This window comes from Heteronotia binoei, chromosome 13 (assembly GCF_032191835.1).
Source record: "Heteronotia binoei isolate CCM8104 ecotype False Entrance Well chromosome 13, APGP_CSIRO_Hbin_v1, whole genome shotgun sequence".
Classification (NCBI taxonomy): Eukaryota; Metazoa; Chordata; class Lepidosauria; order Squamata; family Gekkonidae; genus Heteronotia; species Heteronotia binoei.
The window spans coordinates 12,771,475-12,785,483 of NC_083235.1; the positions used below are offsets into that span (position 1 = coordinate 12,771,475).

The 14,009-nt window shown below is 49.7% G+C and overlaps 1 protein-coding gene across 1 annotated transcript in view; it reads right to left on the minus strand.

Annotated features, from left to right (window-relative positions):
- Positions 1-14,009, minus strand: part of GNL3L (G protein nucleolar 3 like) — a 36,746-nt gene that overhangs the window by 8,753 nt on the left and 13,984 nt on the right. Inside the window, exons 5-12 of the mRNA XM_060253117.1 lie at positions 11,271-11,387; positions 9,428-9,511; positions 8,680-8,815; positions 6,777-6,880; positions 5,401-5,545; positions 3,894-3,981; positions 2,607-2,784; positions 850-992 (exon numbers count right to left, since the gene is read on the minus strand). Of these exons, the coding sequence (XP_060109100.1) occupies positions 850-992; positions 2,607-2,784; positions 3,894-3,981; positions 5,401-5,545; positions 6,777-6,880; positions 8,680-8,815; positions 9,428-9,511; positions 11,271-11,387 (995 nt within the window). The remainder of the gene's footprint in view (positions 1-849; positions 993-2,606; positions 2,785-3,893; positions 3,982-5,400; positions 5,546-6,776; positions 6,881-8,679; positions 8,816-9,427; positions 9,512-11,270; positions 11,388-14,009) is intronic.

Here is a 14,009-nt window from a genome sequence, read left to right on the forward strand (position 1 = left end):
TATGGGGTGGTTAGCCATTGCCTTCCCCAGTCATCTACACTTTCCTCCCAACAAGCTGAGGACTCATTTTACTGGATCTCAGAAGGATGGAAGGCTGAGTCAACCTTGAGCCGGCTACCTGAACCCAGCTTCCACCAGGATCGAACTCAGGTCATGAACAGAGCTTAGGAATGCAGTACTGCAAGTTTAAGAAGAAGATATTGGATTTATATCCCGCCCTCCACTCCGAAGAGTCTCAGAGAGGCTCACAATCTCCTTTCCCTTCCTCCCCCACAACAGACACCCTGTGAGGTAGATGAAGATACTGGATTGATATCCCGCCCTCCACTTCGAAGAGTCTCAGAGAGGCTCACAATCTCCTTTCCCTTCCTCCCCCACAACAGACACCCTGTGAGGTAGATGAAGATATTGGATTTATATCCCGCCCTCCACTCCGAAGAGTCTCAGAGAGGCTCACAATCTCCTTTACCTTCCTCCCCCACAACAGACACCCTGTGAGGTGGGTGGGGCTGGAGAGGGCTCTCACAGCAGCTGCCCTTTCAAGGACAACCTCTGCCAGGGCTATGGCTGACCCAAGGCCATGCTAGCAGGTGCAAGTGGAGGAGTAGGGAATCAAACCCGGTTCTCCCAGATAAGAGTCCGCACACTTAACCACTATACCAAACTGGCTCTCCCACTCTACGCCTACTTGAAACAAGCGAAGCCTCTCTCCTTCCGTTTCTGTCGCAGTCCACCTCTGGCCCCTTGGCACTAGAGGGGCTCCACCCCAAAAGGGAGAGGCCTACGCTAAAACTGGCCCTGGCAACCATCTAAAGTTCCAGGTGACGCTCGATTCTCGCCATCCCTCACCTCATCCAGTCGCTCAGCACCGCTTTGGCCGCTTTCTCATGGTCGGGCGTCCCGCCTTTCTTCAGTTTCCCCAGCCGCCTGGCCAGATGAGCCAGGAACTCCATGGCGTCCCTGAAATCTGCCACGCCGTAGTGCTGCGTGATCTTATAGAAAGCGGGTGGTGAAAAAAAAGAAAGCAAAAGAAGCAGTTATTGACTGCGAACCCGGCTGCAGCCAAGATGACCCGTTAGAGCCAGGGCTGGGGGAAGCGAGACTAGGATTGCCACCTCTGGGTGGGGAAACAGCAGGAGATTTTGAGAGCAGAGCCCGGGGAAAGTGGGCTTTGGGGAAGGTAGGGACCATATGCCACCCTCTGAAGCGGCCACCCTCGGCAGGGGAACTAATTTGGGTCATCTAATTTTGGAGATCAATTGCAGGGCTTTTTTTTTTTTTTGTAGCAGGAACTCCTTTGCATATTAGGCCTTATGTAGCCAATCCTCCAAGAGCTGACAGGGCTCTTTATACAGGGCCTACTGTCACCTCCAGGAGGACTGGCCACATCAGGGGTGTGTGGCCTAATATGCAACGGAGTTCCTGCTACAAAAAAAGCCCTGCGCCACACGCCCCTGATGTAGCCAATCCTCCAAGAGATTACAGGGCTCTTAGTACAGGGCCTACTGTAAGCAACATCAGGGGGCGTGGCCTAATTTGTAAAGGAATTCCTGCTATAAAAAAAAACTAGTTAAAACAAACGACAGAAGTCTTGAGTTTAGAGAGATGTAGCAGGAGCTCTAAATTGATATAGCCAATCCTCCAGGAGCTTACTAGGGTTGCCAAGTCCAATTCAAGAAATATCTGGGGACTTTGGGGATGGAGCCAGGAGCAAGGGTGTGAAAAGCATAATTGAACTTCAAGGGAGTTCTGGCCATTACATTTAAAGGGACCGCACATCTTTTAAATCCCTTCCTTCCATAGGAAATAATGAAGGATAGCAGCACCTTCTTTGGGGCTCATAGAATTGGACCCCCTGGTGCAACCTTTTTTGAAATGTGGGGGGTATTTTGGGGAGAGCACGGGATGCTATACTGCAAATTTGGTGCCTCTACCTCAAAAAACAGCCCCCCAGAGCCCCAGATACCCGCGGATCAATTCTCCATTATTTCCTATGAGAATGAGTCTCTGTAAGGAATAATAGAGTGTCCAGCAGACATTTCCCTCCCCTCCCCCGCTTTCTCTCTCTCTCTCTCTCTCTCTCTCTCTCACACACACACACACACGCTTAACTGTCTCTGGTGCCTCCACAATGAGTAGAGGGGCTACGCTGCTCTCTTTTACACACATACACACACTTGTCTGAAACGAAAGCAAAACAAACGGAGGGGCTGCACTCTGACGAGGTCTGCTGTTGCTAACCCTTCCTCATGGAAGTACTTCCTGCTTCCTGCTCCAATTTAAAGGCACACACACATTTTAAAACCGGACCTGTTTGCAGGTCCTGCTGGAGCTCTAGAGATATATGGTGGCTATGGGGGAGGGGCTTTCCCCGCCGGCCAGCAGGGGGAAACCTGTAAAACCGGGGGATCCCCCGCTGGGACCTGGGGATTGGGAAGCCTAGAGCTTACAGTGGGCCCTGTACACCAGAAGCCGGTCTTGATGCACCCCACTGCACCTTCCCGAACCGTCTTCAAGGGTGGCCCCGCACAAGAACACATTTCCATGCTGTCCGTCAATCTGGACTCCTCCCCGCCCCGCATGTCCCTGCTGCACTCGCCGCCCACCTGCTGCTTGTTGCATCGTTTCAAGATGGCCTCCACCGGGGTCACGGGGTCAACCAGCTGCTCGATCTTGATGCAGTTCCGTAGGATCATGGCGGCATCGGAGGTGGGAGAAGCCATGACGATCCCCGGGCAGTCCAGCAGTTTGATGTGTTTGTCAAGCTGGATTTCTTGCAGGCACCTACAAGGCAGACAGACAGACAGAGTAGCAAATGAGAGACAGGCAGGTCACCTAGAAGCCAGGGCGAAGCAGGCTCTTCCTGTCAGCTGATAACACACTTGTCATAGGAGCACAACAAATGTATTCAGCAGCTCATTGGCCCAGCGTGCAGAAGCTCCCAAATCCAATCCCCACCATCCAGAGTGGAAAGGATACACATCAGGGCTGGCCAACGGTAGCTCTGCAGATGTTTTTTGCCTACAACTCCAATCAGCCCCAGCCAGCATTGCCAATGGCTGGGGCTGATGGGAGTTGTAGGCAAAAAACATCTGCAGAGCTACCATTGGCCAGCCCTGATATACATGAATACTTTATACCAGGGGTGGTCAAAATGTGGTTTGGGAGCTACATGTGGCTCTTTCACACATACTGTGTGGCTCTCGAAGCCCCCACTGCCCCACAGGCCAGCTTGGAGAAGGCATTTCTCTCTTTAAATCACTTCTCCTAGTCAGCCAGCCAAATGGAGACTGCATTTAAAGTTGATTTCTTTCCACCTCTCTCATCTATCTATCTATCTATCTATCTATCTATCTATCTATCTATCTATCTATCTATCTATCTATCTATCTATCTATCTATCTATCTATCTATCTATCTATCTATCTCTACCTACCTACCTACCTACCTACCTACCTACCTTCCTTCTAGCCATCTACCTTCCTTCTTTCCTTCTAGCTATCTACCTACCTTCCTTCCTTCAAAAACATCTGCCGTTCATGTCTTGCGGCTCCCAAACATTTGACGTTCATTCTATGTGGCTCTTACATTAAGCAAGTTTGGCCACTGCGGCTTGATACTGCATCAGACCCTGCGCATTGTAGCTTCTGCCTGCAGAGTTACTATAAGAGTTCTGCATAACCCCACTCCACCTCCTGTGGTGTCCATTCTGTAATTGTGCCCACCAGTCACTGTCCAAATTCCAAAAGCTCCGGTAGGCTCAAAAGCATTGGGGATCCCTGCTCTACACGGACAGCCCAAATCAGGCTTTCTGGGCTTGGAGCTACCTTAGTGGGTCAGGCTACAAACCCAGCCTCTGGGAGAAGACAAGGCCACTACAATACGCTACATACTTGGTGACTCCAGGAGTGGCGCCAATGTTACAGGCCCGGCTCCTCTTCAAGCTGTTGATCAAGCTGCTCTTGCCGACATTTGGGAAGCCTGCGAGATGGGACGGAAGAGAAAAGGCCTTCTGTTAGCCAAAGAGCTGGCTCTTCTCTTCACAATCGATCCTATCGGAGCACTAAATAGGGAATGCTCTCCTCTCCAACCTCTGTAGGATAAAAATCATACCAGACAGCAACAGTGAGGAGAAGATGCCTCCCTTATTTTCACCCCCTCAGCAAAAGAAGACTGTAGATTTATACCCCACTCTTCTCTCTGATTCAGAGTCTCAGAGCAGCTGAGTGAGACAGGACGCTGGAATGGATTGGATGGACCACTGGTCTGATCCAGCAGGGCTCTTCTGGTGTTCTTCTGAACGCCTCAGCCTCTCTGCCCTGTTGTTGGCCCTCCAGAGGAACTGGTTGGCCACAGTGTGAGATAGGATGCTGGACTAGGTGGGCCATTGGTCTGATCCAGCAGGGCTCTTCTTATGTTCTTATGAAGCCCTCAGCCTCTTTGCCCTGTTGTTGGCCCTCCAGAGGAACTGGTTGGCCACAGTGTGAGACAGGATGCTGGACTAGGTGGGCCAGCAGGGCTCTTCTTATGTTTTTATGAAGCCCTCGTCCTCTCTGCCCTGTTGTTGGCCCTCCAGAGGAACTTGTTGGCCACTGTGAGAGATGGGATGCTGGAAAATATATTGACCACTGATCTGATCCAGCAGGGTTGTTCTTACTGAGTGCTAGCCGCTCTGAGTCTGCTTGCGGAGAGGGCGGGATACAAATTAAAGGTAATAATAATTATTATTATTATGTTATTTTGAAGGCCTGGGCCTCTCTGCCCTGTTGTTAGCCGCCCAGAGGAACTAGCTGGCAACTGTGTGAGGCAGGATGCTGGACTAGATGGAACATGGTCAGATCCAGCAGGGCTCTTCTGATGTTCTTATGAAGGCCTCGGCCTCTCTGCCCTGTTGTTGGCCCTCCAGAGGAAGTGGCTGGCCACTGTGTGAGACAGAATGCTGGACTAGATGGACCACTGGTCTGATCCAGCAGGGCCCTCCTGATATTCTTATGAAGGCCTCAGCCTCTGTGCCCTGTTGTTGATCCTTCAGAGGAACTGGTTGGCCACTGTGTGAGGCAGGATGCTGGACTAGATGGACCCTCACTGGTCTGATGCAGCAGGGCTCTTCTTACATCATACTGAGCCATGTTGTACCACCTATCCAGCATCCCCACAGGAACCTGCACTGACACAGCCAACCTGCCCTGATTCTTCTCTCCATATCCATTCGTGGATGGCCTCTCTTCCCTAAATTGGTCTTCCTTTCACAGCTCTAGTAGTCTTTGGGTTTACACAACAGGAAGCAGAGAAAAGGACTGAGGCAAAGTCCCTTCTTTGCATCTCCTGAGCTGAAGATTCCAACAACTTCCAGAATCTCCCCACCCCCCACCCCTCACCCCAAATAGGTTTCCTGCTCACCCACAACACCAACACTGATGGTGGTCTTGACATCCTGGCTCCGGCAATAGTTCGCTAGCACTTTCATAAGGCAGTCAGCCCCGACACAGGCCCCGCTGCTAAGCAGGTCAACTGAGGCCTGGGTTACCGGGACACGGCTCCATTGCTGGAGGCAAGAGAAAGAGAGAAAAGAACCATTAGGGGGCCACGGCTCAGTGGGAGAGCATCTCCTTGGCATGCTGAAGGTCCCAGGTTCAATCCCCAGCATCTTTCAGTTAAAAAGGACCGGGTAGGAGGTGATGGGAAAGACCTCAGCCTGAGACTCTGAAGAGCCGCTGCCAGTTTGAGTAGACAAGGGGTGTCAAACATGCAGTTCAGTGGCTGAATCAGGCCCCCGGAGGGCTCCTATCAGGCCCCTAAGCAACTGGCTGTCATCTGTTTCCTCCTCCCTATATCTTGCTTCCTTCTGCATAATAGCTTGCTTTGCAAGGCCCACTCAACTGCACAGGAGCTAGAGAGCAAAACCTATATCTCTCCATTGGCTGAGGCTCCTCCCTTGGAGTGGAAGGGGAGAGGAATAGCTTGCTTTGCCAAACCCGCTCAATTGCACAGTGGAGCTACTGAGCCAAGCCTCTCTTCCTTCTATTGCCTGAGGCTCCCCCCGCCCCAGTCTCCTGGGGAAGAAAGGAAACAGCCAGAGCTTTCTTTGCCCAGTGGACCCCATGGGAGAAATACAAAGAAAGCATCTTTAAGACCAATGAGTGCTAACTTTTCAAGCATGTTTTAAGCTTCTTTTTTTAAAAAAAAAATTACATATTTGTGTTTGTCTGTGTTCTCTACAAAATTTGTATCTCTGCTAGTCTTAAACAGGTACACACATGGCTCGGCCCAACACGGCTCAGCCCAACGTCTCATTTATGCCAGATCCAGCCCTCATAACAAATGAGTTTGACATCCCTTGAGAAGACAATACTGACCTTGATGAACCCAGGGTCTGATATAGTGGAAGGCAGCTTCATGTGTGTCAAGAAATTCCTGAAAATCTGTGCTAATCCTCTAGGCCTCAATCCCTTGCCGAGGCAGAAGACTCAACCTACCAAATCCTTTCTGCTTCTAGTTCTCATCCCCCCGATGACCCTAGAGCCCCTAAAAACCACTACCTGGAAACCTCTCAGCCAAATCTGGCCTCTAGAGAAGCGACCCCTTCTGCTAATCATGAGGCAAAATAAGTACGGCGGAAGTGAAAGCTGAGGTAACAGAATCTGCCGACAGGACATTTTAAGAAGAGGGCGTTGAGAGACGCTAGGCCTCATTTCTTCCATTCTAATTGGTCCTCAGAGAAAACGAGTTGCCGAGTTGGTCTGTGGCTACTGCGTCTTGCGGAGTTTCTCATGTACCAGGTTTCTGCTCTGTTGCTGAGTGGAAGCTTTAAAGGCGACGGTGGGGAATTCGTTCCTCAGGTACTTCAGCCATTTTGCAACGATCTCTTTAGACACCAGATCTGGGGCACAAGAATAGAACAGCAGGGTTAGTTAAATTCCAGCAACGTGTGACTCAAGAATGCTTGTACATCCTTATCAGGGCTGGAGGAATTCTTTGTGTCTGAAGGTTCATGAGGCAAATTGCTTTATTTAGTTAGTTAGTTAGTTACATTTGTATTTCACCCTCCCCTGGCAGGATCAGGGCAGCTAACAACAATTAAAACAACATAGTGCTAAAATAAGATCATTTAAAACATTTCATACAATTTTGTACAATTTAAAACAATCCTTCAGTTTCAGTTCGGAGAGCCAGTTTGGTGTAGTGGTTAAGTGTGCGGACTCTTATCTGGCAGAACCGGGTTTGATTCCCCACTCCTCCACTTGCAGCTGCTAGCATGGCCTTGGGTCAGCCACAGCTCTGGCAGAGGTTGTCCTTGAAAGGGTAGCTGCTGTGAGAGCCCTCTCCAGCCCCACCCACCTCACAGGGTGTTTGTTGTGGGGGAGGAAAGTAAAGGAGATTGTGAGCCGCTCTGAGACTCTTTGGAGTGGAGGGTGGGATATAAATCCAATATCATCATCTTCTTCTTCTTCTTCAGTTTCATTCCCTGAAGTCCAAGATGGCCCGCTTAGTTCTTATTGAGCACTACATGTAATAATGATGTTAGGTGTTGTTTAGTGCTCCACATTTATATTGGGATGGGTTCAAATACTAATGCTGTGGGATGGTGGAATAGTGGTCGCCTGCCCATTAGATGTTAAATATCAGCCTAAATAATTCTGTCTTGAAGGCCTTGCAGAATTGTAGCACGTCCCGCAAGGCCCTGATGTTTTCGGGGAGGGAGTTCCACAGGGCAGGAGCTGCCACCGAAAAGGCTCTAGCAGTGGTCAGCCGATCTTCTTTTGGCCCAGGGATCATTAGGAGATTTTGTGAACTTGATCGGAGTGCTCTTTGAGGCTCATATGGGGAAAGGTGGCTCCGGAGGTAGGCAGGTCCCAGGCCATATAGGGCTTTAAAAGGCTTTAAATTGTGTTCTAAAGGTGTGTGTGTATGTGCTTAGATCGTAGTCGTGGGAGCAAAAGTTCTACTTCGTGAGATACTGGCATTAAAGTTGTGAGCTACTGCCTAAATTAGTTTGTCTTGGGGCTATTTTTCCTGAGCTAAGGCAAAAGCCGGAGGCTAAAAAACAGTGAGCTAGCTCACACTAACTCAGCTTAAAGGGAACACTGTTAGCGGTCCCCAACCCTTTTGGCACCAGGGACCAGTTTTGTGGAAGACAATTTTTCCACAGACTGGGTAGGGGGCAGTGATGGCTTCGGGATGATACAATAGTGCACTTTATTTTGGTGTGGTGGTTAAGTGCATGGACTCTTCTCTGGGAGAACCAGGTTTGATTTCCCACTCCTCCACTTGCAGGAGTGGCCTTGGGTCAGCCATAGCTCTCGTAGAGTTGTCCTTGAAAGGGCAGCTTCTGGGGAGAGCTTTCAGCCCCACTCATCTCACTATGGAGGAGGAAGGTGAAAGAGATTGTGAGCCACTCTGAGATTCAGAGCGCAGGGCAGGATATAAATGCAGTGTCCTCTTATTATTATTACTACATTGAAATATATAATGAAATAATTATACAACTCACGGACTGGTTGCTAACAGGCCATGGACTGGTACTGGTCCACGGCCCAGGAGTTGGGGATCCCTGCTGTCTGTAATGTCCTTTTTGAGATATGGAAGGGTCCAGTCAAATGAGACACAAAGGCACAAACCATGGACTTCCACGACCCCAGACCTCACTTCCTGCCCAAGAGAAATGGCTTCTGCGCTTACCAATTTTGTTCAACACCAGGACCAGTCTTTTGTGAGCTCCAGCCTCCAGCACCGCCTGCTCCACCTGGGGGCAACGGCAGCCTTGGGGGTCCCGAGCATCAAGGACTTCTAAGATCACATCCGCCGCTTCAATCACCTGAAGAGAGACGGAATGAGCTTCCACCTGACCACGGTTGCCAGGTCCAATTCAAGAAATATCTGAGGACTTTTGAGGGTGGAGCCAGAAGCAAGGGTATGACAAGCACAACGGACCTCCAAAGGGGTTCTGGCCATCACATTTCAAGGGACTGCACACTTTTTAAACCCTTCATTGGAAATAATGAAGGACAGGGGCACCTTCTTTTGGAGCTCATAGAATCGGATCCCCTGCTCCAATCCTTTTGAAACTTGGAGGGTGTTTTGAGCTGAGGCGTAGGATGCTATGCTGAAAATTTGGTGCCTCCACCTCAAACAGCAGCCCCCTCAGAGCCCCAGATACCGGGGATCAATTCTCCATTATCCCCTATAGGAATCGGTCTCCATAGAGAATAATGGAGTGCCCAGCAGAATTTCTCTACCCCCCCCCCCCCCCCCGCTTTCTGATGACCCTGAAGCAGGGGGAGAGCCTCCAAACCAAGGGATCCCCCACCACCACCGGGGAACTGGCAACCCTACACCTGACGCCTCTCCCAGATGTTCCACCCCAGGCCAACCAGGACAGCCCCACACTTTGCACACAGGATGCCTCTTCCGCCAAGTGGCCACTGACCTTCCTGAACTCCCTGTAATATGCCTTGCAGGAACTGTCTTTCTCCAGCAGGGTGTGTTTCGCCAGTTCCTTCAGATCCGTCTCCTGAGGGAGAAAGAAAGACAAGCTGATACACGACAGGAGGCCCAGGTCACTCCCTGTGAGAATACAGACCACAGAAGAAGGGGAGGCAGTCTCGGTCATGGCGGCGATTCCGTTTCGCTGTCACTGCTGCCGCAGAAGCAAAAGTCCCCAGCCTGAAAGGCATCCCCCCAGCCTTAATCAGGCCCAGGGCATTTTCTGGTGACTGAACTGTGCACTGTACATAAGAACATAAGAAAAGCCATGTTGGATCAGGCCAATGGCCCATCCAGTCCAACACTCTGTGTCACACAGTGGCCAAGAAACCAGGTGCCATCAGGAGGTCTACACTAGAAGCCCTCCCACTGTGCCCCCCCCACCCAAGCACCAAGAATACAGAGCATCACTGCCCCAGACAGAGAGTTCCCCTCTACACCTTATGGCTAAAAGCCACTGATGGACCTCTGCTCCATGTGTTGATCTGATCCCCTTTTGAAGCTGTCTATGCTTGTAGCCACCGCCACCTCCTTTGGCAGTGAATCCCACGTGTTAATCACCCTTTGGGTGAAGAAGGACTTCCTTTTATCCGTTCTAACCCGACTGCTCAGCAATTTCATTGAGCGCCCACGAGTTCTCGTATTGTGAGAAAGGGAGAAAAGGACTCTTTTCTTTACCTTCTCCGTCCCCAGCATAAACTTGTAAACTTCTATCATGTCACCCCTCAGTCGACGTTTCTCCAAGCTAAAGAGCCCCAAGCGCTTTAACCTTTCTTCACAGGGAAGAATGAGAATAGGGCACAGGAAACATGATGACACCCCAAACAAATCCGGAACTGGAGCTAAGATTCCTCCAGGCCCAGGCCCTGTCTCTCGGCTCCAACCAAACAAATGCCCGGACAGCCCTGTCCAATGGTCTCTGCACGCTGTGGAGTCTTGTGAGCGCTGTACATTTTTGTGAGCTACTGGCATTAAAGTGGTGAGTGAGCACTCTGGCTACTGAGGAGCCCGTGGCGCAGAGTGGTAACACTGCAGTACTGCAGTGTGAGCTCTCTGCTCATGACCTGAGTTCGATCCCGGCGGAAGCTGGGTTCAGGTAGTCGGCTCAAGGTTGACTCAGCCTTCCATCCTTCCGCGGTCGGTAAAATGAGTCTCCAGCTTGCTGGGGGGGAAGTGTAGATGACCGGGGAAGGCAGTGGCAAACTACCCCGTAAAGTCTGCCGTGAAAACATCGAGATGCGACGTCACCTCATAGGTCAGTAATGACTTGGTGCTTGCACAGGAGACCACCTTTGCCTTTAATTTGGCTACTGCATAAATTAGTTTGCTCTGGGGCCATCTTTCCTGAGCTAAGACAAAAACGTGCGAGCTGGAGGCTAAAAAACCATGAGCTAGCTCACACTAACTAAGCTTAGAGGGAATGTTGGTCCTGTCTCACGCACCTTACAGAGTCTCCCAAATGCAGAAAACAGCAAAGCACTCTGTCACAGGAGAACACCAGGCTCGTCAGTCAAATGTCATTCATCTTGTTGACTTTATCCCGCCTTTCACCCCGATGGCAACCCAAAGCAGCTTACCTCATTCTCCTCGCCTCGCTTTTATCCTCACCACAACCCTGTGAGGTAGGCTCGGCTGAGAATGTGTGACTGGCCGAAGGGCGCCCAGCGAGCTTCCTCAGCACTAGCAGGGATCCGAACTTGGGTCTCCCAAATCCCAGTCTGACACTTTAACCAACTAGACCATGCTGGCTCCCAAAAGGAAGGAGATCTCACCCTGAGCTTCCATACCTTCCGTTCAAAGTCACGCTGCCTGCGTAAGGCATCGTTCTGCAGTCCTTCCAGATTCCGGAACCTGTTCTTTGCCTTCTGACGGGCCGTCCGTTGCCGTTCCTGCAGCTCCATAACCTAAAGGAGAGCTGCAGAGTCTTAACTGGGGCTGCTGAGCCCCTGGTCCAAACAATGGAAGTTAAACAACTACTGTGATGAATAACAAAATTTCTTATAACCATTTAAAAACCTTCATATATCTTAATGCTCCACATTTAAAATTTTGCATAGTTCATGGTATAATAAAGGTTCAATTTAAACATCCATTCATGTATTTTAATACTTCATATTATAAATTTTGCATACTTCACGTTGTAACAGAGGTCCAATATCGACATTCCCATACTGCAAAAAAAAGTCTATGAGCACCCGGATATAAGGCCCATTTCAGCAGTAGACTTCCTCAGGAGCAATGCCTTTCTATGTTTTTTCAGGTTTAACAGCCACTAGTGCCAACCAAATGTTCATATTCTTACCACATATTTTCTCTCATTCTGGAATAAACCAAAATAATGATAGCAAAAAAGGGGAGGGACGGTGGCTCAGTGGTAGAACATCTGCTTGGTAAGCAGAAGGTCCCAGGTTCAATCCCTGGCATCTCCAAAAAAGGGTCCAGGCAAGTAGGCGTGAAAAACCTCCGCTTGAGACCCTGGAGAGCCGCTGCCAGTCTGAGTAGACAAGACTGACTTGGATGGACCCAGGGTCTGAGTCAGGAGAGGGCAGCTTCACATGTTCATGGGGAGGGACAGTGGCTCAGTGGTAGAGCATCTGCTTGGGAAGCAGAAGGTCCCAGGTTCAATCCCTGGCATCTCCAAAAAAGGGTCCAGGCAAATAGGTGTGAAAAACCTCAGCTTGAGACCCTGGAGAGCCGCTACCAGTCTGAGAAGACAATACTGACTCTGATGGACCAAGGGTCTGTTTCAGTATAAGGCAGCTTCATATGTTCATAGCACAAAGCTGAATGGAACTAAAAATTCTAAAGTTTTTATTTCAGTAAAAAGCTTACCACTCCAAGACACTTAAGTGTGTGTGTGTTTTATATAGCAGCTAGAGCCAGTTCAAACTGATTCATTTAACCAGATGCTCAAGCCTTCTAGAGTTTGCTAGCCAACAGCCCTCTATGAATATATTCAGCAAGCTATTCTTTAGATGGCCATTAGCTCTTATTTTCTTTAAAATTAATTTTACCGTCAAGCAAGCCCTTCTTTATGCAGCTATTTTAGCTCAGAACACTTAAGTGCATGATTTTAAACAGGCCAGTACTGTGCCTATCCTGAATCCAAAACCTCTTAGAATTTACTGGCAATTGCCCTATGCAAGAGACTGAAATTTAAGGGCCAGTTCCAATAATACCATGCAGCTGTTTGTTACCGGTAAGATTCTTAAAGGTATAACATTGACAAAAAAAAGTCTTCTAGATTTACAACAGTTTCTTCTAGGCTGAAACCCCATAACCAACTGGAACACCCACTACAAAGTAACAAACATATTATATACATGAATTTATACATAATTACAATATTGTGCATCTACTCAATGTAAAATCCCCAATAGAGGCAATGTAACAAGGGAAAAGGGAGGTTCCCAACCCACCACCCGATGACATCACCCAGAAGTGATGTAATCGCGCCGGCAACGTCACACGATGGCCGCTCTAGGCTTTTTCGGGAAAACTCTTTATGGTTTTCCTGGACACTTTAGCCATTCGGGAGGGGAAACTCTATGGTGCCATAGAGTTTTCCCCTCCCAAATGGCTAGAGCGCCCGGGAAAACCATAGTTTTACCAGAAATGCTTAGAGTGGCCGCCGCGTGACGTCGCTGGCACAATGACGTCACCTCTGGGTGATGTCATCGCACTGCGCATGCAAAGCACGCACGAAGACAGTCCCCCACCGGAGGCTGCGAGGGCCATGGCAACCCTAGCCTTAACATACAGCAAAAGGCAGGTAGCCAGGGCATTTTTGTAGCAGGAACCCCTTTGCCACACACCCCTGATGTAGCCAGTCCCACAAGAGCTTACAGGGCTCTTCTTACAGGGCCTACTGTCAGCTCCAGGAGGATTGGCTACATCGGGGGAGAATGGCCTAACAGGCAAAGGAGTTCCTGCTACAAAATAAAGCCCTGCAGCTAGCCAAAATGGAAATAACTACTTCTCGCTCACGGGTAATGTTCCCTCTAAGCTGTGGAATCTTGGGAGCAAAAATTTGACTTTGTGACCTGCTGGCATTAAAGTTGTGAGCTCCTGCATAAATTGGTTTGCTCAGGGGCCATCCTTTCTGAGCTGAGACAAAAATGTGTGAGCCAGAGGCTAAAAAACTATGAGCTAGCTCACGCTAACTCAGCTTAGAGGGAACACTGCTTACTGGCACCTGCCCGCCTCTTGCCCAGAGTTGAGAAATGATCCTAGGAATTCCAGAAGACAGTCTTTGTGGGCCTTCCTGCCTCTTAGAAGAACAGCGAGTTTGGATTTATATCCCACCCTTTGCTATCCAAAGAAGTCTCAGAGTGGCTTACAATCGCCATTTCCTTTTCCTCTCCTCCCCACAACAGACACCCTATGAGGCAGGTGGGGCTGAGAGAGCTCTCCCAGAAGCTGCCCCTTCAAGGACAGAATCTCAGAGCAGCCTACAATCTCCTTTCCCTTCCTCCACCACAACAGATACCCTGTGAGGTGGGTGGGGCTAAGAGAGCTCTGACAGA